General features: G+C 33.4%; 3 protein-coding genes across 4 annotated transcripts; 1 reads left to right on the forward strand and 2 right to left on the reverse strand.

The window, feature by feature from the left end:
• Positions 1-205: 205 nt before the first annotated feature.
• On the reverse strand, positions 206-5,183 carry LOC109339290 (casein kinase I-like). Of its 2 annotated transcripts, none has more exons than XM_019576706.1 (15): positions 4,826-5,183; positions 4,662-4,702; positions 4,150-4,219; positions 3,904-4,052; positions 3,604-3,699; positions 3,414-3,484; positions 3,145-3,206; positions 3,002-3,065; positions 2,798-2,882; positions 2,245-2,371; positions 1,624-1,706; positions 1,337-1,394; positions 1,057-1,184; positions 669-845; positions 206-587 (listed from the first exon to the last, which is right to left on the reverse strand). In XM_019576706.1, exons 1-14 carry the CDS (start codon positions 4,905-4,907, stop codon positions 672-674), a joined length of 1,290 nt encoding a protein of 429 aa, XP_019432251.1. In that variant the 5' UTR covers positions 4,908-5,183; the 3' UTR covers positions 206-587; positions 669-671. The 2 variants fall into 2 exon arrangements, with proteins under 2 accessions (XP_019432251.1, XP_019432250.1); XM_019576705.1 differs by having other exon boundaries at positions 206-551; positions 4,826-5,182.
• Positions 5,184-9,661: 4,478 nt separating this feature from the next.
• Positions 9,662-14,735, reverse strand: LOC109339295 (tocopherol cyclase, chloroplastic). The gene is made up of 10 exons (XM_019576711.1): positions 14,452-14,735; positions 14,129-14,373; positions 13,925-14,004; positions 13,446-13,522; positions 13,201-13,370; positions 12,075-12,172; positions 11,060-11,167; positions 10,728-10,844; positions 10,256-10,405; positions 9,662-10,182 (listed from the first exon to the last, which is right to left on the reverse strand). The coding sequence occupies exons 1-10, from the start codon at positions 14,697-14,699 to the stop codon at positions 10,006-10,008; spliced, it is 1,470 nt and encodes a 489-aa protein (XP_019432256.1). The 5' UTR covers positions 14,700-14,735; the 3' UTR covers positions 9,662-10,005.
• A 1,976-nt stretch (positions 14,736-16,711) lies between these two features.
• LOC109339294 (ER membrane protein complex subunit 1-like) lies at positions 16,712-23,451 on the forward strand. Its single transcript, XM_019576710.1, has 12 exons — positions 16,712-16,926; positions 17,103-17,230; positions 17,617-17,679; positions 18,533-18,654; positions 19,431-19,546; positions 19,631-20,432; positions 20,638-21,363; positions 21,762-21,983; positions 22,065-22,160; positions 22,242-22,436; positions 22,587-22,700; positions 23,099-23,451. Exons 1-12 carry the CDS (start codon positions 16,832-16,834, stop codon positions 23,357-23,359), a joined length of 2,940 nt encoding a protein of 979 aa, XP_019432255.1. The 5' UTR covers positions 16,712-16,831; the 3' UTR covers positions 23,360-23,451.
• The last annotated feature ends 1,095 nt before the right edge of the window (positions 23,452-24,546 follow it).

Raw genomic sequence — 24,546 nt, forward strand, 5'->3', positions numbered from 1 at the left:
AATAAACTATGAATTGTATTGACTTTGGAGACATTGGCTTGCTGGGGAAGGGATACAATATGATAATATGACTTGTTAGAAAATTGATAATTACTAACAAACTTAACTGTACAAGAAATGACCCAAATTTGTTGTTGGCAACAAATGCTCTAAAGAAAAAATGAAAGGTGATTAGGCTTTCCCCTCATCCATGCATCTTTTTTTCCATACAATGATAGTTGTGAAGTTTGAACCTATGAACTCATCATAGTTATAATTAAAACCCTGAGCCATGCCGCACAATGCCAATTCTACAGCCACCAACATACCTTATTCTTTAATTGCTCTATCTCATTACTTTCCCTCTTCCAATCTCAGTATATGATGCATTCAGCGTTTCACTTGGTAGGATGGTTTCATGTGCAGGAAGTTTGTCATAGCATGTAAAAGGCATCTTCCTTGTCATAACATTCTACTGTTTTCTCTGATTAAGTGGCATGACATTTACAAAAATTGGGAAAACAAACTCTAAGTGATTCCACCAAAATTCGTGTCTGAGGCTCACCAACATTCTGCAGTTATGTACAACGTTTGTGATAGTCAAAAGACTGCAATAGATTTCCAATGAAAGCTAAATAATAATATAGCAAAGAGTTCAAGTTCATATTCAAGATAAGCAGTTTCCCTACCTACTATTTGGCTGAAGAAATCCGGCGTAGTGATGGAATCCAGCTGCTTGAAACACGAGCATTAATACCTAATACATGACCCCGGTTTGAGGTTTCTAAGGGCCTTTCTGGTTTTGAGATATTGCCTGTAGATGATCCGGGCATGACAGAGGAAGTAGATGGACCATTGTACACATTCTACACAAATTTATCTTAGTTAAATGAATTGCTTCAGCCAAATAAAAAATTCAAATTACAGATTAGTATAATTGAACTAATAAATCTAAGATGCTGAGTGGAACAAGAACACCATATCTTAGAAAATACATAGAGGGACTACCCTTTTATTTTTCAAAGATGGTATTAAAGCAAGATAGCCAATGTTTGAAATTTCATTGAGGTCACTTACATGTTTTTCTGTGTGATTCTTGGCATTCGGACTCTGAATATTAGATGGCTTAGGTTGCACACGCCCACTTGGCCGATCAAGATGGGCTAACTGTTTTGTTATAGAAATTTGGGCTGAATGATTGACACCTGAAAAGGGAATTTAGGGCATCAGGATATGATCTGTAGAAAGCATTGCACACTATCTTGTAAGGCTATATCAATTCAGCAGTCATATCTAAACAAAAATTCCAATAATAAAACAGAATTCCTTCAATCGCGTGATGCAAAACTGAAGTTACCTTTATGCCGCCTATCCACAACCATTGGTTTTAGACTGCTAGGCACGGTATCTGCAGGCTGCAAATTGTCATACACTGAGGTTAATAATAGAATAAAATCGTTGAAGTTCAAATGCAAGCTATCAGAAAATCCAGGTAACTTTGTCCAGTAAATTCAATCCAGACTACACAACTGAGAAAGGAGGTTAGAGCAGCTTTTATGAAAACATTCAACCGCAAAAATAATGGTACGGCAAACAACTCTAGCTGGCAATCATTCAAAATGGGTAGGCCAAGAAAGTACTAACATATGATGAATTTTGTCTCTTTGCCAGTTGACGCTGCTGATATTTTAGGATCGTCCAGTCAAATAAATTGTCAGAGTCGTATCCTGCTCAAAAAATTCAGCCAGTCAAGATTTCAATTGCATAAAGGGAAATTTAACTATAACAACATCATGGAACCACCAAAAGCATAATAAATGAACACAGAAATCAGTAATGCATATTATTTTATTCCCAGACAATGACAAAAATTAAGAATAAAATGAAATACTTCATAGAATTCCACAGCCTTAAACGTTGAATTTATGTTTTTGAATTTTGGAGAAAGACTAAAGGATGAAAAACAATAATGACTTTGTAATCAAGTAGGTCTAAACTTCAACCTATAAATTTGTACTCTAAGAAGAATAATTCTTCACAGAAGTACAGATGCATTTTGGAACAATTTAGCATAGATTGAGGCACAAAAGTCAAATAGTAAGTGACATTCATTTGAAGTATTATACTTCTACAGTTAGCACCGATGTGGCAACATAATCAATGAATAAGCAAATTGTCATATTTAACAAACAACGATGTCCAACATTTCCGATTAGCAGATAAATTAGTTAAAATCAAGCACATGCATAAAAAACAATACAATACCTTCACGAGTGAACAACTCACGAAAAAGCCGCTTCAAGAATCCATAATCTGGGCGTTGATCAAATTGCAAAGACTGGCAATAATGGAAGTATGAAGCGAACTCCACAGGATATGACTTGCAAAGCATCTAATGACACAAAATATGGAGTCAGTGAACTTCTTTGAGGAACAGAAAACTTTAAGAAAATCTCCCTGGGGACGATGAAATCACATTTGATTAAATATAGTAATAAGACACTCCTGAAAGCTTTTATTTTAATTGTTCACTCAAGGATTGAAGTATTCAAACTAAATTTTGGGATTACAGTTGATTATTCCTGTTTACATAATTCTAATTGCCATTTCCTAATATTGGCTTCATTAACACTTTGGGATTGCCTCCCACTCTTAATACAAATGTATAGCAAAGTACCATTGGGGAAACTAACCTAATCAAACTCTATTTCAGTTGCTGACATCAGCAACAGCATGAGGGCCAGAGAAAAATAAAATTGAAAACTTAACTGGGGATAAAGGGGATCAATTGTTTTATAAAGTTGATAAGTGTGCATACCTCAACTGGAGTTGATAACTTTTTCTCACGAATCTTGTCATATTTTTCCTTTTTTGTGACAGCTTTTAGACCCTGCCAAGGAAGGCTAAAATGCAAGAACGAGAAAGTCAACCCCTGCGTTTACCAAAAAATCTGTGCAACTGAATGCACCATTCTTGTAACTCAAGATGCGTGGAAAATTACAAGGAAAAGGAAAAAACATACCTTCCTCTTAAAAAGTACATTAGAACATATCCAAGAGACTCCAAATCATCCCGGCGACTTTGCTCTGACAAAAAAAACAAATTTATGGGCAATTTGTAGGTTACAATCTGTAGCATAAAGAAGGAAAAGTTATTTCTACTCACCAATTCCTATGTGAGTATTGCAACTTGCATAACGAGCAGTTCCTGTTAAGCTTTTATTCTCTCTGGATGAGATCATCATGGTTAGAACAAATATTAGGTAATGGTACCTCGGCTAATTAAATTTAAAATGGTAAAGCACATGTAACACTAAGGAGTCAATTAGAAGAATGTGGAAAAGGAGTTAATATAATTCGAGAGACTACAAGTTGGAAGACATCTTATTAATAAACAACAAAGATAATTGATAAATTAAACAGAACAAAATATACCTGTAAGAAATATGCTTGTTCGTGTTAGGGTCCTTATATCTTTTTGCAAGTCCAAAATCAATAATATAAACCTGTATATTAACAAATTGCAGAAACTTAGATAAAAAATTGTAAGTATAAAAGGAATTACCAGACAGGAAAGTTATCCACATAAGTTAGCCATTGAAGAGAATGAACTCTAATATCTTACCTGACTTGCTTTCCTCCCAAGTCCCATTAGGAAGTTGTCTGGTTTGATGTCTCTATGCAAAAATCCCTTCGAGTGTGCGTACTCTATTCTTGTAAGCTGTAGTGAAGTAAATAAAACAGATATAATTCAATGCTTCCATTGAAAACTCTGAATGACGAAAGCATTAACTAAAAGGAGGCAAAATTTATAGGCAACACTAAACGTGGTAGTATCCATCCATAAGCAAAATTAGAAATCGGTAAGGAACAAATGCTGCCGTCTTAAAAACCTAAAACAATCCTGATACGAATGAGTGGTTACCATCTGATCAGCCAACATCAAAACTGTTTTTAGCGAGAACTTCCTCCCGCAATAGACAAAGAGGTCTTCGAGACTAGGTCCCAGAATATCAATAACTAGCACATTGTTGTCTCCATCAGTACCACACCATTTCATACTTGGTATACCGGCTAAAAATCGAAATAAGAGGAATCAGAAACAATACATAACTCCTGGGAAACGATGTTAGCGCATTTAAATTATTGAATTTCTTCTGCTATAACTTACTTTCTCCTTGAAGAAAATTATATAACTTGGCCTCGTACAGTAGTTGTGGATGCTTGGCCTTCTTGCTCTCCTAAAATATTCGAAATACAGCTTCTTTAAATCACTATTAGACAATATGCAAACTTCTAGCATGTACAGTTCTCTTCACTGAAATTTGCCGAAGTTTTCGATAAAATAATTTATGTGCTTCTAATTCAATGTAATTAACAGCATCCATCCAAGTTCAAAATGTTAATAAGAGGCACCAAAAGAAGCATTTTTTTTTGTTTCCTTAGGTGGTACATAACAAGCAGTAAGTGATTAACATTGCATTGATGCAACCCATGCATGTGAATATAAAACATGACATGCAGAGAAACACACATGAAATATGAAAAAAATATGTATATGATGTTTTTTTAGTACATGTAAAAGAACACATAAAAATACCAATGTTTTTATCAAAATGAAAATGATAAATTAAATAAATAAATAAATAATTGTAAGTGGAATGTTAAAGAGAGAAAGCTCACCATCTTGATAGCCACAATCTCAGATGTTTCGATATTCGAAGCTGAAAAAACCAAAAAATGAATCAGCAGAATAAGAAGAAAAAAAACATGCAAGAAATATAGAACAATAATCTATTAATTCATTTGAAAATGAAAGAAATGATGAAAAATAGAAAAAAGATTACCAATATAAATTTGACCGAAAGAACCGCTACCGATTTTGCGACCAACCTTAAACTTTCCGCCGATGATCCTTTCCATATCCATATGTATACTAATCGTTAATGAGAAATCAGAAAAGCAAACGAAAGCGTGATTTCACGATTCCAATGTGAATTAGAATGGATTCGTTGGAACACAATGAAGAGAATTGAAATTGAAAGGAATAGGAATAGGAATAGGAATTGATGAATGAGAAGCGAATAGGTTATAAGAGTTGGTGGAATAACCTGTGCAACCTAATAACCTAATCCACTCTCCCACACCAAACACGCTTTCTCACTCTCCCAAACACGCCAACTTATATAATATTACTATTTTCATTCTTTTCATCACTTTCACATTCAACAACTCAAATATACATTTTTATATTTACAAAATTGTCCTCCAAGTTTTCCTTCCTTATATATACTTTATCAAATGATTAATAAATAAAATATAAGGAAAAAAATATGTTTTATATATTATTATTATTCAATATTCATGTTTTATTATCATTTATTCTTTAAAAAATAATACAAATGAATATAAATAATATATTAAATGTATATACGTCTATACATTGATAGTACATATATTACACTAATAAAATATTACTTAAAAATATATGTTATTTTTATTTTTTATAGTAGAAAAATATATATTCTTTCTTATGAGAAATGATATATTTACACTCAAGTTAAGTTACATTAGTTACACTTAATTTTAGCCGTTCGTTTTCATAAATTCAATGGATAATAATGATGAGTGAAATAAGTGATGAGAGAAAAAAGATAAATTTTAAATTAAATTTAAGTTTCACCTACTTAACTTGTTGGATTTAAAAAATTAAAATACTGAAATTGAGTATAACTTAAATTGGATGTAAATGAATCCTCTTGATTTCTTATATATTATAAAAATGAAAAATCAAATGTTTTTTTAATTTGGTAGAGTATAATTCACTAATTCAAAGTTGTAATTTTTATATAAAAAGGTGAAGTGGAGAGAAAAATACAGGATGGGTGAATATATATTTATGATTTTATGTCCAAAAGGGAAATTATAATTTAGTATATAAGGATAAGGATTGATTGATTCATAGTTGACATTATCTATAGTATTAAATGTATAGTATTAAATTAGAATGTAATAATACATTAAATAAAGAAACAACCGACTGCTTCAATAGTAGATATACATAATCTGAGTTAGAAATCTAATACTTCATGTAATGTGATCCAATCACCTCGAATATTCCTCTTGCTATTGCTAATACCTTTCGTGACTAAATTATATAATGCATGAAATTACCTTATGCATTGCGTGCTATTTGTTTATTAACTTTATTCAGAATGCTTTAATAAAATAATCTAGTTTTGAATTTACCAACAAAGATTGTACAGAATTTAAATTGGATAAGGTTGTCCATGACCACATGCTTCTAACTTCAACCATGGAAGGAAATATAGATTCTTGTTGAGAGAAAGATTTATACAAACTCCATACTCTATAATGAAACAATCTAAAGTGGTTATTTTAAGTTATATATAATTGATTTTTCTTGATTAAAGTTATATATATATTCAAAAAATAATATAAATAGATAGTAAAGTTTATATTAATTGTGTATAAATCTTACATTGATAATATATAAATATTACACTCAAATAATATTATTCCATCAATAAAATGAGAGAAAGACACGGGGTATTATAGTTATTGTATTGACCTTATTTATAAAAAAAAACTGATTTTAACTCTAATAAATATTGTTGTAATACATTGTTTTTCAAATCTGACACAGGCTTGCATTAATTTTTATTTTGTATAAAAGTTATGACATTAACACTAATGGTGACAGAATTAGTCATGCCTCTTGCGTGAGTTCACATGATTTCCAAAATAAAGCAAAACAGGAATTCAGGATTAGTCAGCTGAATAAAATATGTTAACAAATCGCGTTGACCTCGATATTGACGTTGTTTTTAGAATTAAATTTAATAGTTTAAATCTAATTACTAGTATAAACCATTAGATTTTCATAGAATTAATGTTATGATATTTATTCTTGGAGTAACTAGATTTCCTCATTTTCTTTATGTTATTGTAGGCAAAATACACATACTGACAATGCATAAATTTAATATACTATCACTATATTATCTATCATTTATATTTAATTATAAAATTAACTCTCTTCAAAAATATAAATGTAATCCAAGTGAATGATAAATGATATGGTGATAGTATATAAATCTTTACAGATATTATTTTTTTTTTTTTATTTGCAAAAAGGTTATATTTCTAACAAACTTCCAACACATTTTAGTTATTATTTCATTTTCGGATAAAGCTTGTTTAAGATATATGTATGAATATAAAGATATAAAACACAAATAAGAAACAAAGATTTTTATTTATTAGAACAAAATTTAAATGTGCAGATGTTCATCAAATAACACTGCTATTTTATTTTTGACACCCCTCTACCACTTCTCTTAGAACCTCAGCATTTAACTTTATCGACAATTGGACACATGTGATCAATAGAAACGCGTCAAGAAAAATATTAAAGGTAACTAAGATAGATTTATCAAGGAAATGTTATGTTAACAACGTTAGCTAGTGTTTAGTGTTATAGAAATGTGATTTTTTTTATATTTATTGGGAAAAATGATTAAACAAATAAGATTATGGGCATTGACATCTTTTAATATGGGAGCATTTTTATATTCACATAAATCACATTCCTCTATGTCACATAGAAATATGCTCAAAATCATGTTAGATGCTACAAGTTATCTTCGCGCGTGCTCTTACATAATCAAAATAAGAAAGAAAGAAAATATTATTATTGGGAAGTAACTTATTTATAATGTTTTAAAATGTGAGCAACTTCAAATTCAAAGCACTTTTTTATTCCCTCAACTAGTGTCCGTGCACCAAGAGAGAGCTCACTCATAATGGGGAATAAAGGAGAAAATGAGGAAGGAAATTAAAGAGATAAATGTGTCTCACCTCTAAAAATTATCCTCAATTTTTGTTAATTATTAATAAGATTTTTTTTTTTGTTAAATTTAACTAATATCATTTGGTAAAAAATTAAAGACAAAAATGTATTATTTGTACCTCGTATGATTTTTAGAAAGTCAAAGAGATTAAATAGGTCTTCAAAAGATAGGATCGTCATTTAATTATTTTACGGAACAACAATATACAAATATGGCCTGAAACAAGAAGCTCTTAATTAGGATTTAAGGACATGAAAAAAGCTTAACCCAAAAGACTAATTTATTAGGTGGGAGAGGCTCATGACTAGAGATGACAAAACGGGCATTGCCTGCAGGCGCGCCCGCATTTTTTTGCAGGCAGGGCATACAAAATTTGCCTATTTGCTCGTTTCGCCCGACCCGTTTTGCCCACCAAGTTTGCGGGCATTTCCATTGGGCATGCGGGCGGCCTATAAACACAGTTTAAGGAAAAAATAAGAAAATTTTAAATAAGTCATAATGTAATATGATTTTTAATCCCTAAAAAAATTGTGATATAATGTGATTTATTAAATTTCATATAAAATATAAAAAAATTTGTTAATTTTTTATCTTCAACTACTTTATTTAATTTAATTTTATTTATTATATGAATTATTTATTTATTTTAATTATTCAACAATGTCCGCGGGCAGCCAACTAGCCCATTTTAAAACGGGTAGGACATTGAATTTTGTCTCTTAACCAATGATGGCATGCCTGCGCCCGCTTAAATTTTTGCGGGCATTTACAGGCGCTGGCTGAACGGGTCGGGCGGCTCGTTTTGCCATCTCTACTCATGACTTAAGTACCACATTAAATTTGTTATTATACTCAATATGAGACTTCTAACATGACCGCCCCTTTATGAACCAACATCCAAAACAACGACTTTACTCGCCTATCAATATTTTATAATATACCTTAATCCACCCTATAGGTTATTCTTTTTATGGCACAACTCTCAATGGTCAATTGTTAGACTTAAGCATATAGGGAAAACTCAACCCAAAAGACACTAGCTGGAAGAGCCTGATGACTTAAATACCACATTAAATTTGCTATTCTACTCAATGTAGGACTTTAACATACTATCTACCACATAAGCTGCAAGGTTGTCATATCTAACACCACTCTAAAATTACTTAAAAAAGTACTTTTAGATTACTTTCATAATGAGATTCAAGCTCACATCCTTATGAGATAAATCTCTATCCATTGAAACAACCCTCATTAGTTCACTATGTTTGTAGGACTTGAGTTTCCCCTAGGAATGGCAACGGGGCGGGGTGGGTTTGCACATACCCAAACCCGAATCTGAAATTCAAAACCCGAACCCAAACTCAACGGGGTTGAAAATAAAAATACCATCCCCAAACCCGAAAAAAACCCGAAAATGATAAAGTGTTAAGGAAAATATTGTATTATTTTCGTGTAATTTTACTCTAACATTTCTATTTTCTCTTGTACTATTTCATTTCTTTTATGTTTGAAGATCCAATAGTATATAAAGTAACATTAGAGATTAAAAACAATTGGCAAATGATAGAAAATTCAATTTTAAATTGAATTACCTTACTTCGGGCGAGTTCGGGTTAGGGTCTTTGCTATACCAAACCCAAAATTTAAACCCGGGTAAAACCCAAACCCGAACCCAATCACATCGGTTTTCCCCGTTAAATTCGGGTTCGGTTTGGCGGGTACCCACGGGTTCGGTTTTTATTGCCATCCCTAGTTTCCCCCAACAGTAATATAGCTGCAGTTAAGTATCCATTCTCCACCTAGTGGGATTTTGGACAAAACCTCCTCAAAAAAAATTCATACAATCTTTCCATCCAAGATACAAGCATTACTTATTTCTCTAATTTATAGTCATGAACATCTTCCTAGATTTTGTCCTTATGATATGCTCAATTATTACTTACATGTACTATACCAAAGTTTATTACAATTTTAAACCCATGTCATACATGATTAGAAAAAGAACACAAAGGGACCATTTACGAATTGAGTTTTGGAGGATATGGAAATGAAAAAGAAGGTTTCAGAGCCATGAAATACACTTGTGAGATGACTATGAAGCCTTCCCTCCCTTCTCCTCTAATTAACTCGCAAACATACCCGAAATCAATTTACTATAAGCCTGGTGGTTTAAACAAAGGAACCACATTAAAAATGCCATCTATGTCTATGGGCAATCCAAGGGCCTTGTTAAGGACTGGTGAAATTGATGTCTTGCCCTTCCAAGTGTTAAACCAAGGACCCCCTCCAACTTCTAAAGCTGCCATATTACTTGTAACATCCAATATGATCTGCCATTTTCATCAAACATTAACCAAAATTTTCCATAAAGCACCAAATCAAGAATGCATTTATATGTGTTACCTTTCCCTTGCTGCCATCATATCTTCTTTCCCACATTTGTAGTTTTAGATCACCAAAACAAGTATCTTTACAAGCTTGTGAAAGCCCTGCTTCTGCTGTTGGAGCACGCAACGTAGTGCCTGGATCATCTGTTTTTCCTTCCAATTCAACCTGCCAAAGTATATACAACTTGCTAGTATTAATCACATATTCATTAACATGTTTAACCGATTCAACTATCCTCTTTTCATAAACAATCGTCGAATGGAAATTTAATTTCATAGTTTATATACATGTCATTAAATGGAAAATGAGTGACAAAACTTCAATACAACCTACAACTAGTGCGTATTCGTGTAGCACCAGCCTTAACTACCATCAAATAAAAAAAGGGCGGCTTAGTGCACGAGACTCCAACCCATTGGGTCTAGGGAGGGTAACTCTATGCAGACTTAACCACCATCAAATAATAAATTTAATAAGATAGAATTACCAGGTATCTGCCATTGTCTGCGGAAAAATACCAATAACCCCATGGAGTAACTTCCCAGTTAATAACACCATTCCATGGCACGAATTCATAAAACTTTCCACCATAATGAATTCCAATCTGCACAAGTTTGCAACATATTAAATATGAAGTTAGGAAAAATCAATTAAAAAGATTAAATGCACACAGGAACCTACAGAAGATGGCAAATATTCGCCTATTCCCATTACAATCACCATTTATGTCAGATGTAATCTTAATATATATTACATAAAGTCAGTGTAACAAAATTATGAAAAGATCCACAATGATAGCAATATGCTGTAGAAAGTTACCAATGCCGCATTTTCAAAAGTCTCTGTTATTCCAGGAATTTGCCTCAAGCCACCACCTACTGTAAGTGCAATTTCTCCACTACCACCTTCAAAAACATTACATTGCACCTGCATGTGACATCGAAAATCTGAGATGCATAAGAATAAACAAATCCCCATCCAAATAGTGGTGATAATATTTTTTGTCAAAAATATTGGTGATGACAATTGAACATCAATATACAACAAAACATGAACAAGATAGTCCTTTAGCCAAAGTATATGTTGTTAAGTCACACTTCATGATGCACAAATAGCAAAGGGCTCCACCTCCTACAAGCCTTAGTGAATGATGACTATAGTTCTTGCCTTCCAGCATTTTTATGTAAATAATTGATAATTGACTCTTCTAACATGTGTGTGTGGAGCAACTTAGATGAGAACACTCGGTTATTGTGACAAACGAGAACAATGAATCTTGGCCACTAGATCTTATTTGAATAATGAAGATTTAAAGAGACTCCCTCATGTCATTATGCGAAACTGCCAACTAAATAGTACATACCAATAAAAATAGATAATTTTTCTTGATTTTTAAAAATATAAGATTACAATCTTACCGTCATTTAATATTACTCATTGATTGACAGTCTTAATGACAACAACAAAAGAAGTTGGGATGGTCAAAGCTTTTTACAAGGGCAGGTGGGGAAAATAATAAATGCTCCATGGAAAAAGTAAAGTCTCTTATAAAAAGGAACATTAAAACTTTCTAGATGATGTCCTCTACTATAATAAGGAACGGGGTCGGGGGAGTAAATGTGCATGACATTGTTAATTAGTCATGTGACCTCTAAACAAATTTTTATCCAGACTATCCATGTCGAATTATATGGAGAAACAAAGCATTCTAACCACAATTTTCAAAAGACGAGGTTTGTGATACAATAGCATACAACAAGCTAGAGTTTCACAGCAAGACATGGAATTGGTGTGCTGGTGAGCACTAGGTGATGTTAAGACATAATTTTCTTACCCAAAACCACTTTCTAGGGAATCCCCCACCCCAGTTCTTTTCTGAATAAGATGGGGCATTTTCGAACTCTATCCTCTTGCCGTCCCACTCTATCCAACCTGAGAATCAATATTTATATAAAGACAATGAAAGAGGGCATAAACATAAATATTACAAACAAGAGTGGTTCATTTTTAAAGCCAAAATGAACCTCACAATGTGATTATCAAACAAGATCCTGAGAATCTAGTGTTAGTAACTCCCAATAGTGAGTTATAGGCATAGCTAGTTTAGTTAGAGAGAGCAAATAACCGGATAATTATAATTAATAAGTGTGATAGAATACAGGGACAGTTTTGGATTTCGGGAATTGAGGCCGTGAGAGCAGAACTCTCAATTTTTCCGGGGTTGAAAGAGTTTACACTGTACTCATTCTTGTTTTCTATGTTTTCTGGCCAAGTACCTATCATCCAGTCTTAGATCATACATTGAATTTGTAAAAGTGAATAGCATCATACTCTCCTACCTCTCTTTCTCTCATTTTTTCTTTTATCGAGCTATGGCACTCAGTCTCTCTCCATTCCTTTTCTTTTTCCAAGTTATGCTTTGGCTGTAAAATTAATTAGGAAAAAACTCGTTCGAGTGTAAAGCGAACAAAGGGGTATCCACCCTAGATTAGTTAAAGTGGAAAAAACTCCATTGCTTGCTCACTTTACACTGAAAGCTTACCTTAGAGAGGAGTGGCCATATGGAAACAATTATATCCTTTCAGCATTTCAATGTCAACTATATCTGATGCATCTCTCTCTAAAAACATGAAGTGTTATAATACTATAAATTTGCTGATTTTTACACTAAGATAATTCATTTGGCCAATAAAACTCAGAAACTATAAAGACACCATGGGGACTATCATTACATTTGGCAGTGCATACAGATACAAGTATAACTTAAGCACTTTATGGTCGTAATTCACAAACAGCTCAGTCATATTTTCCACATTTACTAATGTTGCATTTGGTAAATGACATTAGTAGTTAACTACCATAATACACTCAAACCAATGTTTCAGTTTAGACATGAAAAAGGCAGGACAACAGACCAGGCTATTAATAAAATATTGAATAGCCAAACGAGCAGCACTTGCCTGTAGATAATCCACCCGCCATGCATATTTGCCAATGTGGTTCAAAAACAGGAAAAGCTGCAAGCCAGCCAGCAGTAGACTTCTGTGCAGAACCAACATCACCCCAGCCGTAAACAGGTCGTGTACTATACTCCCAACGAGCCGTTTTTACAGTTTCTACATAATTTGACCTACAATTAAAACTTGTGTCGATGAGCCACTATAACCAGAGAGAAAATGCTAAAAAAATCAGATTTAACTCCGACCTTCCGTCATCACGGATGAAACCTTGATTCCAGAGGGGAGTGACTTGAAAACCTTCCAACACTCTATTATCAAATTCCTACACAAAATGACCAAATAAGAAACATAGCAACTAGCAAGTGGTAACATAGAATATGACTTGTTGCTGGAACCCTATTGTAAGCATATCTAGCAATTAGATTATAAAAGAATCTAAATTAGTTGCTTGAGTCTGGGTCACCTAAATGGATCAAATACACCATAACATTCTATGATAACTCATGACCATAGCAAACCTTCTAAATGATTTCACTCACCTATATTTTTGGTTGATCTTCATCTACCTTTTTTAGAATAAAAAGCCACCATGTAAAGACACTCAAAGACTATTAACTAAGACAAACTAAAGGGCATGTAAAAGACAACACTGAAGTTAAAAGTGAAGCAGGATAAGAAAAAAAACCAGCATGGTTGAAAGAGTGGTAGTGGTATATAAACAAACCTGAGGAGGAACCTCCTTGTTTGGAGGCCTAGAATTTTGTCTGGCCACAAAAGTGTTCCCCAACTTCAGCTCATGTCTACCTAAGAATTCCAAAAGCATCAACTCATAAGTTCAAAAATCCACAAAATATGAGAAACCCATTTCACAATTTTACATAAAATTAAAAAAAAAAATCTTTTCACAGCACAGTGGACAAATTCTTACTTCCCCAGAAGGAAGTGGATTCTGGAGAGTATTGACAAATGTATTTATCATCAGCACCAAGAATTTGAGCCCCAACACCAGTAAACCTAGACCCATATTGTGCTTCTTCCAAAGATGTCAACTTTTTTGGGAATGCAGGATTTTCCACAGAATACATGAAACAAAAACTTTGCCTTTGTTCAGGAATTGAAAGCTTGAAGTACCAACCCTCAAAGAATTTTCTACTAGTCCCATCAAAATGGTACCTAATAATCAAAATAGAGTGAGCATTAACAATAATAACAATAAAGAATGAATTTTGAAAATGAAATTGATGTATTTACCCGCTATGAGGGGTTCGAAGATCTCGGTTCTGAGGAGTGGGTAAGTAAATAGGTTTGGTTTTAACGGAATCTTGTTTTTCAGCGGTGGGGTCCACACCAGAGAGGGAATTGTACAGAACAAGTTTAGGAGAAGAATGAAGGTGATGGTGGAAAGTGAGATTAGTGGTGGGTTTGAGTCTTTTAGAAAAGGGAATGATGAATTGTGAAGAAGAGAAAGCGAGAGGTTGGTGACATAGCTTGGTTTCCATTGTTATCAACTATGTTAAGGTAATCTATTGGACCATTATTATATGCTTATTTAGGTTCATTTATCATAAAAGATTAGTGGATATTTTTGTTAAAAAAATTAATGGGTCTCTTTTTTATACTAAAAATTAACGGGCTTTCAATGTTATGGAATGGGTTGAGATTGACTTAGAATATGGGGCAACCTAATATTGGAGAGTGATGATTTAGAAACTGTCCATATCATTCTGATGGGATGCAGTTCATAATAGCAACCACACAGAGATTATGAGCACTACTCCAGATTTGATTCTGCATGACATAATTTATTCAAATTGTCATATTTGACTTATTAACGGATGTTGATTCAAGTATTACATGTTTGATTCTTCTTAAGTAATGTCTCGAGTTCGAGTCTTATAGATGAAAAAATATCCGCTAGATTGTCTACCGTGCTATGACTAATTGTGAGAAACAAAAAAAATATCAAAACTTAGGTAGATTTTTTCAGAAAAACTAAAGATTTGAGACTCAATTCTAATGAGAGCTCTCCAACCATCCTCCCTTGTTTTAGTTCATTTTTCTTTCAATATTTATATATATATTTATATAAAATCAAAACTACAAATAACTATCATAACACTAATTTTGACTTTCTAAAATTATCATTTCGTATCTCTTACATTAATAATCATCATAAACTTTCAAATATTATTTTTATTCTTCTTCACAATACATCATAATTCTTCCACACATTTTTTTATTTTGATATTTTATTCTTTAATTATATATTTGATTAATCTTCTTATATTTTAGCCTTTATTGAATTTCTATGTAATATTTCTAATATTAAATTATTTTTCTTTAAAGAATGTAACATAAAAATGATACATATCAGAAAAAATAAAAATGTGGCATTCAGATCGATATGCTAGTATCAAAAAATACTAAATAATTAAGCCACAAGTATTAATATCTTCACTACTTAAATAGAAATATTGATTAAATTATATATATACTTATTACAATTTTATAATAAGTACAATAAACATAAAAAAATATCATTTGTAATAGTTTATTTTATAAAAAAAATATATATACCAAGCAATTAGAATGTGAGTTGACACTCACGAGAAGGTGATAATACAATCATTAGTACAGAAGGTGATAATACAATTGGAAAACATTTTATAACGACCTTACATATTACATGCTAAGTAATTAATTATTAATTTATGCAATCATTAGTACAGAAGGTGATAATACAATTGGAAAACATTTTATAATGACCTTACATATTACATTCTAAACCTGATAAATTTATTTTCCTGATTTACCTTACATATTAGATAAATTTATTTTATATTTTGAACTTTGTTGCTTTTCTTAAGTCCAGAACACAGTTGCGTGACTTTATTTGACTTTATTGTAGTGATATGAGTAAGTTCTTCAAATCAAATTATAATCAAACTTTTTCTTCTTTAAGAATTCATGTAGTGTTTATACCATGTAAATATTGAGAACTTAATACCAAGTAATGGAAATGCGGGTTGACACAGACGAGAGTGTCTATGAACGCGCTAGATAATTAGTTAATTTGTGCAATCATTATTACAAAATGTAATAATGCAGTTGAAAAATATTTCATGACAACCTTACATATTACATTTTAAATTTCATAAATTTCTTTCACTGATTTCGCCCTAACCATGAACTTCACCTACAAAAATAATTGCGAGTCACTCCATTATTTGAATGTTTAATTTTAAAAAAATTAACTATTACACCAATTGAATATACTCATCTACAAATTACAATATTTAGTACAAAATACTACATTTGACATTTATAACTCACAATAATACTATCAACATGTTAGTCCATATAAAAGTTATCTTATCTACAATTGATATTTTAATATGATTGAGTTATAATAAGTAATAAATAAATACATATACTCTTAATCCAGTAAGTGTGATGTTACAAACAAATAAAATGAGAGGGCCAATATGAGTCCTCTAGTGACTCTGGCTTTTCTCTTCCATAAACAACCTTTTTGACTCTGTTGAAGAGGCATCATACAATAAAACAAAATTCAAATATACAATTTCTCTCTCACTCCTCAGATCCTTCTCTCGCTTCAATCGCCATCGCCATGCCGATTAGGGTTTTTCTTCTTTTTCTACTCTTTCTCTCTTTTACTAATCTCGCATCTTCCCTTTATCAAGATCAAGTTGGTCTCATGGATTGGTCAGTTTTCCCTCTAACCTTTTCAATTATCTCTAATTTTTTATCTAAAGTTTAATTGATTTATTATTCGATTATTATCTTAGTACACAATCGCGTTTGTGTTCAGACATACAAAGCTTCGATCGCAGTGGCTGATTTCCCTTTCTTTGCTGAATTTGATTGTCTAATGATTTCAGGCACCAACAGTATATTGGGAAAGTAAAGCATGCTGTGTTTCATACTCAAAAGACTGGGAGAAAGCGTGTTTTAGTGTCCACTGAAGAGAATGTTGTAGCTTCACTCGACCTTCGTCGTGGAGAGATTTGTAAGTCTGGTTTCTTTTAATGCTCTTGCTATATTGTTCAATTATGTTAATTTAGTTTTAGAATTGTAAATGTTGAATGTGAAATTGTAATACAATGATACCTAGGAAGCACGGACACATATACTGGATATGTATATGACGCGATGTGGATACAATGATAGGGAGAGAGAAAAATCATAAAGTAATTGAAAGATATATAGACAAAATTTCTTTAAGCTGCTTGTTATGACAAATATTTGGAGGTATGAGAAACATAGGTGATTCGTAGGATATGACAAATATTGAACTATAATCTTTAAGATGTTTCTCATAGCTTGTTTGTTATGATTTTGAGATTTATTTTGTTTGGAACTAGAAAGTGCTTGACCGTGTTTTGTTGCTTGCAGTTTGGAGGCATGTGCTTGGGACCAATGATGTTGTTGATGGACTTGACATTGCCCTTGGAAAATGTATTATGCTTAACCTGTGATTGTTTGGTACTTAACTATTTATTCTTATAAGATGTCACTTCTTACTATCTTGTCTTTACTGTACTATAGAGAAGGTATCAGTAGTCTTGCAACTGATTATTAAAGCTATCTCTCATTATAAAGATGTGGCAAAAATGTCATGGATTCTTGTTTTTATATGATCCTTTAATATTCATTTGTGTCAGCTCAGTTATCCTGAAACTTGCGTTTCCCTTCAAAATATATTTATGACCCTTTAATATTCATTTTTTTGTCAGCTCAGTTATCCTGAAATTATTATCAATATATGTCATATTCTATCTCATGCATGCTTAGTCATATACAGTCCTACTATTGATTTGTATTTTGTGATCCTCATTTGTGAAAGCATATGAAGATCTTGGCGTCATATTTCTAGATCATAGACACACCATTCATGTGCTTGCTTGTCTGTATTTGTGGAAATATATTAAAGTGATTGCTGCATTGCTGCCTTAACATGTAAGAGAAAAGTTAGTCATGCACCTATTATTCATCTCCATTGTTGGTGTCTACCGACTCCTGTCTAAATTTACCTTTTGGTTATATGCACATTTAAGGGCAATGATATTCTGTGTGTCTGTTGTCCCATTGTTTTGAATAATGGTATAAAATCAATAAAGGGATGTCAGCATGACCATGTTCACCATCATCATAGACTTGCATTGATCTTATCTTGAATTTTCATTAAATAGTATTTTATTTTCTACTTGTTTTTACTTTGTTAGAATGATTTGTTATGTACATCTAGATTTAATTAAATGTTTAGGTTATATTGATGATCAAACTTATAATATTCATTTAAATGCTTCAGATGTCATTACTCTTTCATCTGATGGAAGTATATTGAGAGCATGGAACCTTCCTGATGGGCAGATGGTTTGGGAGTCTTTTCTTCAGGGCTCAAAGGCATCAAAGTCAATATTGATCATTCCAGTAAGTGAGTAGTTTATTTATTTTTTAAATACATGTTTTTTCTCATTACATTCTTAGACATATGGTAAGGTTTTCCTTGTGACCTGAAGGCCATGGATCAAATCCTGGAAGCAACCCCTCCATTTGCGGAGGTAAAACTGCATATATCTATCCTCCTCGGACCCCACTAGGTGGGAGTCTTGCGCACCGGGTTGCCCTTTTATTCCTGTAAAGTACAAATCTGATTTTTTATTGAATAAATTTAGAAAAAAGAAATGAAAACAGTAGATGATAAAGCCATAAGGGATACATCATCCTCTAGTGTGGTGAAAAGGACTTGGACATAAAGTGAAATGTGATACTCCAACAAAACCTTTTAATTCACTTGAACATAACATTAGATGAACTCTCCTTTAAGTTAAACTGAACATGAACTCTAATAAGGTGATATAACTTGATGCTTGAAAATACAAGCTTCCTTTTTAGGTAAATGCACCATGCTAATGCAAATCTACCATATTGGTAAAATCTATCAACTTCTGTGCATTTATTGGTTATCTGCTAATCTACACTAAAATAATATAGCATGTGTCATACCCAGTACAATTTTCTGATTGACCTAATTCTCACCCTTAAGTATTTTTTGGTCGGTCATGAATACACACTGGACCTCCCTTCTACTGTGATTAATCTTTCTCTGGCCTTAGGTTTAGGTCAAAATGTAGTTCTAGGTTAATTTGAGAGTTCTCGAGAATTTTCCATGCACATGCAGTTAACTGCAGCTTTTGTTTATGCAGAAAAATTTGAAAGCTGACAAGGATGATTTGATCCTTGTTTTTGGTAAAGGGTGTCTACATGCTGTTTCCAGCATAGATGGTGAAGTTCTGTGGAGACATGATTTTGTGGGTGAAAGGTATACCAGTTTTGAGTTTGGTGAGCATAATGTTCATTCTGTAGCATGACATTACCATTAATGTTAGTATCTGCATGTTTGCAGCATCGAGGTTAGCCATATCATTCACTCTCCTGATGTGATCCATGTAGCTGGTTTTGTTGGTTCTTCAGAGTTTTATGTATATGGATTGGATGCTAAGAATGGAGAGCTGTTAAAGAACAATCATGCAGCACTCCCCTATGGTACTTTTGGGGAATTATTATTAGTCTCAAGTGACATTCTTGTGTTATTGGATGATACAAGGTCAAATATAGTAACACTAAACCTAAAAAATGGAGAGATTAGTTACAGCCGGAAACAAATTTCAGAACTCATAAAGGATTCATCTGGACAGGCAGTAATATTACCATCAAGGCTTCCGGGAATGTTCGCATTAAAGATCAATTCCCATGTTCTTCTAGTTAAAATAACAAACGAAGGTGAGTTGGTGGTGGTGGACAAAATTAATAATGCAGCAGCTGTTAGCGATGCTTTATCAATTTCCGAGGGTCAACATGCTTTTGCTTTTGTTCATCATGGAGACAATAAAATTCACCTCTCTGTAAAGGATGTCAATGATTGGAATGGTGATTTGCTTAAGGAAAGCATAGTAATAGACCACCAAAGAGGAAATATTGATAAAATTTTTATAAACAACTACGTAAGGACAGATAGATCTCATGGGTTTAGAGCACTGATGGTAATGGAGGACCATTCACTTGTATTGGTACAGCAAGGAGAAATTGTTTGGAGTAGAGAGGATGGTCTTGCATCAGTTGTAGATGTTACAACATCAGAACTACCTGTGGAAAAGAAAGGTGTATCTGTGGCAAAAGTGGAACAGAACCTCTTCGAATGGCTAAAGGTATGTCCCCGATATATTTAATTAGGACATCAACCTGAATTGTTATACATTTTTTTATTCTAGAGATACACAACTGTTATCTTTAGCATCTCTGTATTTTGTTTGTGTGTATTCCATTCTTTTATCTCTATATGACCAGGGATGTGGATATCATTAACTACTTCTCTAATGGTGGATATTTTCTGTGCTGATTTATTATTGGAAGGGACATGTGCTGAAGCTTAAAGGAACTTTGATGATCGCAAGCCCTGACGATGTAGCAGCTATTCAAGCAATAAGACTGAGGAGTTCTGAGAAAAGCAAGATGACTCGTGATCACAATGGTTTTCGTAAGATGCTTATAGTACTTACAAGGGCAGGAAAGGTTTTTGCGTTGCACACTGGAGATGGACGCATAATTTGGTCTATTCTACTTCCTACTCTACGCAAATCAGAAGCATGTGAACGTCCAGTTGGGCTTAACATTTATCAGTGGCAGGTTCCACATCATCATGCGTTGGATGAGAATCCATCTGTCCTTGTAGTTGGGCGATGTGGACCAAGTTTGGCCGCTCCAGCTGTTCTTTCTTTCATTGATGCATACACTGGGTTGGAAGTCAATTCTTTAAGTCATGCTCATACAGTTGCTCAAGTTATTCCCTTGCCTTATACGGATTCAACCGAACAGCGTCTGCATCTAATTATTGATGTTAATCAACATGCATATTTATACCCAAGAACTCCTGAAGCCATCGATATTCTGAAACGTGAGTTTTCAAATGTATACTGGTATTCAGTTGAGTCTGATAATGGTATTATTAGAGGTCATGCGTTGAAGAGCAACTGCAAAGCAGTGGATGAATACTGCTTTGACTTGAGAGACTTATGGTCTATAGTATTCCCGTCTGAATCAGAAAAGATTATTGCAACAGTGACAAGAAAATTAAACGAGGTAAACTTTTCTGAATTTTATATTGTTCTTTATATGTCACTACGTTCTTAAAATATAAATTTACTATCTGAGCATAAATTGGTTTTGATGTTGAGGGATTTTATGAATGAAATTTTGATCTATGGATAATCATGTAGAGTAGTTATTCCCGATCTCAATATCCATTATCCAAATGTAATAATTGATAATGCCTCAGTGTTGATTTGCCTTAGTTATTCCGAAGCCGTATGAATTGTCTCTATACTAATCTTTCAGTATATACAGATGATCAAAAGCAGTATGACAATTAAAGGTTTTCTAGCATGCACATGCTTTATTGTGACTGTTTTCTTTTGTTCAGTTTGTCACAGTCTTGATGCTGTACCTCCTAAATTCGTTACTCTCTTGTGTTTATCTAGGTTGTTCATACTCAAGCAAAAGTTATGACTGATTATGATGTCATGTACAAGTATATATCAAAGAATCTACTTTTTGTCGCAAATGCAGCACCAAAAGCCAGCGGGGACATTGGAACAGCAACCCCAGAGGAGGCATGGTTGGTCATATATATCATTGATACTGTTACTGGTCGCATATTGCATCGCATGACTCACCATGGTTGCCAGGGTCCTGTTCGTGCTGTAAGTTTTTGAACAGCATGCTTATTTAAATGATGCAGAGCTTGAATCTGACTTTCTCTTATATGAATGTTAATTGCATAGGTATTTAGTGAAAACTGGGTTGTCTACCATTATTTTAATCTCAGAGCACACAGATATGAGATGTCAGTTGTTGAGCTCTATGATCAGTCCCGGGCGGTATGTTAGTCATTTTGTATCTGTTTTTTTTGGCGCATGGTCTACATTTCTAATATGGTTATGCTTGAATATAATGCACAGGATAACAAAGATGTTTGGAGGTTTGTTCTCGGAAAGCACAATCTTACATCACCCTTCTCTTCTTATTCTCGACCGGAAGTCACAACAAAATCACAATCATACTTCTTTACTCATTCCGTGAAAACACTAGAAGTGACTTCAACCACCAAGGGTATAACCTCTAAGCAGGTTCTTATTGGAACAGTTGGTGATCAGGTTAGAATTATTTGCACTAAGTTATTTGTTAATATAGGAGAACTTAAGGGGGGAAGAAACAAGCTATCTTTTTCACGTTTAATTTTGTTGTTCAATGAGTCTAGTTGATATTCTACATTTGTGCATGTCAACTGTTTTTTGTTGGTGTAGGTTTTGGCACTTGATAAACGCTTTCTAGATCCCAGGCGCACTCTTAACCCCTCACAAGCTGAGAAAGAAGAAGGAATTATTCCTCTTACCGATTCATTGCCAATCATTTCTCAGGTAATTTTTAATCTGTCATCTCATCTTCCATCCAAGCTAAAAAAGATACTTTTAAAATCTCAGCCAAACTAGCCCTTAATCTGGATGACCAAAACATACGTGAATGGCTGTGGGCTTTATCTTTAAGATAGTTTGGAGGCTAAGCAGATAAGGTGCTAATGAGGGTGTTAATGGCTGTGGTCTTTACCATCATGTGAACTTAAAATGATAATGGGGAGGACTTTAACCCCAAATGGTCTTACTTTCTATGGCCGGCACTCATATCCTCCCCCATTTAGCAAGCGTAGAATGTGCTTAACCGAATACTATATCTCCCAACTTTGAACGCATGCATCTCTCTGAACTAAATGTACTTCACGACGTGAAATTCATACTAGTTTTTTCTTGAAAATCTGCAGTCTTATATTACCCATTCCTTCAAAGTGGAAGGTCTACGAGGTATTGTAACTGTCCCTGCCAAGCTGGAGTCTACATCTCTCATCTTTGCCTATGGAGTAGATCTATTTTTTACCCAGATTGCTCCTTCGAGGACTTACGATTCACTAACTGAAGATTTCAGCTATGCTCTACTTCTTCTAACAATTGTTGCACTCATAGCCGCAATTTTTGCCACTTGGGTATTATCAGAGAGGAAAGATCTTCAAGAGAAATGGAAATAAACTGTCATCCATTTTCCCCCAAGATTTTTGTACCTTGAAGTTTAAGAGATTTATCTGTTTTTTTGTTGTTAGTGTTTAGTTCAGAGATCCACTGAAAACTTGTAGCTAGAATTTGAAAAGTAATGTAAAATTCCACAACATTCCATTGTTCCAGGATGTATGGACCTTTAGGGTTAGTTTGGGAGTTGGATTTTGGAGGAGAAGGAAGAGAAATAGAAGACTTGAGAGTCATGAAATATACTTGTACGATGACTTTCAAGCCTTCATTTTCCCTTCTTTCCCCTTCAAAATTCAACTCCCAAACTAACCCTTAGGGGTACACAGAATGATAGACTTCAGAGGCCAGTTACATTGTGAAATAGGCCACAGACTCCCAGTTAGTGAGATATCTTGTTCCTTAGTCTAAATGCACATCATTTGCAACTAATAAGGTTGGAGAAAAATACTGCACAGTATTTTTCTAATCGTTTCCTCCTGTTTCTTTCCTCTCTCTTTTATCCCTTCCATTATATATATTTGATTTGTTGGTAAATTTTGGGGAAAACTGATATTTTGGTTCCTCAACTCTTTTTTCTCAAATTGGTCCCCAAACTTTATTTACGTATTCATGTTATTTCATTAGACAGTATTGTTTTGGGTTTTTTTTCCATAGATCTAGGTCTTCCTTCTTGTAACCTCACCACCACATGTTCTCTCATGGATCTGGCATTGCGGATCAAAGATCGTTAATTGATCCATCATTCTACTCCCTTTGCATGGACTGAATACGACATGTATATAGATGACACAACAAATTTATGCTATAAATATTATTCTACAAGTAAACATGGATAATTAAGTTTTCAAACCCATCAAAATTGAGTCAATCATTGGTACTGCTCTAACACCAGTACATGGTAAACATGAATAATGAAGTTTTCAAAACTATCAAAATTTTCAACCAGGTGCATACTTATATTGAGATAAGAAAGCAATTCCAAACGAAGAATATTGGGATAGTCTTGCTACATTTTACCCAAATCCGACAGAGCCTTAAAAATATCATCCACTACAAGCTACGTGGGTCTTTAAAAATATCAACACAAGAAGCACTCGTAGCATTACTATGACATTGGTAGCTACGACATTGTTTGTATAAATACCTCTTTTGAAACACACACACATATACATATACATATATATATATA

Source organism: Lupinus angustifolius, unplaced genomic scaffold, assembly GCF_001865875.1.
Source record: "Lupinus angustifolius cultivar Tanjil unplaced genomic scaffold, LupAngTanjil_v1.0 Scaffold_66_3, whole genome shotgun sequence".
Lineage (NCBI taxonomy): Eukaryota > Viridiplantae > Streptophyta > Magnoliopsida > Fabales > Fabaceae > Lupinus > Lupinus angustifolius.

Excerpts from the sequence above, each read along its gene's own strand:
- LOC109339290 (XM_019576706.1), bottom strand. The coding sequence starts at position 4,907 with ATGGATATGGAAAGGATCATCGGCGGAAAGTTTAAGGTTGGTCGCAAA. Across the intron at positions 4,703-4,825 it reads TTTCGGTCAAATTTATATTG|CTTCGAATATCGAAACATCT; the intron begins GTAATCTTTTTT and ends TGGTTTTTTCAG. Across the intron at positions 1,395-1,623 it reads AGAGACAAAATTCATCATAT|CCTGCAGATACCGTGCCTAG; the intron begins GTTAGTACTTTC and ends GACAATTTGCAG.
- LOC109339295 (XM_019576711.1), bottom strand. The coding sequence starts at position 14,699 with ATGGAAACCAAGCTATGTCACCAACCTCTCGCTTTCTCTTCTTCACAA. Across the intron at positions 13,371-13,445 it reads TTCATCCGTGATGACGGAAG|GTCAAATTATGTAGAAACTG; the intron begins GTCGGAGTTAAA and ends TTTTAATTGTAG. Across the intron at positions 10,845-11,059 it reads CTTTTGAAAATGCGGCATTG|ATTGGAATTCATTATGGTGG; the intron begins GTAACTTTCTAC and ends AAACTTGTGCAG.
- LOC109339294 (XM_019576710.1), top strand. The coding sequence starts at position 16,832 with ATGCCGATTAGGGTTTTTCTTCTTTTTCTACTCTTTCTCTCTTTTACT. Across the intron at positions 18,655-19,430 it reads AGTCAATATTGATCATTCCA|AAAAATTTGAAAGCTGACAA; the intron begins GTAAGTGAGTAG and ends TTGTTTATGCAG. Across the intron at positions 20,433-20,637 it reads ACCTCTTCGAATGGCTAAAG|GGACATGTGCTGAAGCTTAA; the intron begins GTATGTCCCCGA and ends TATTATTGGAAG.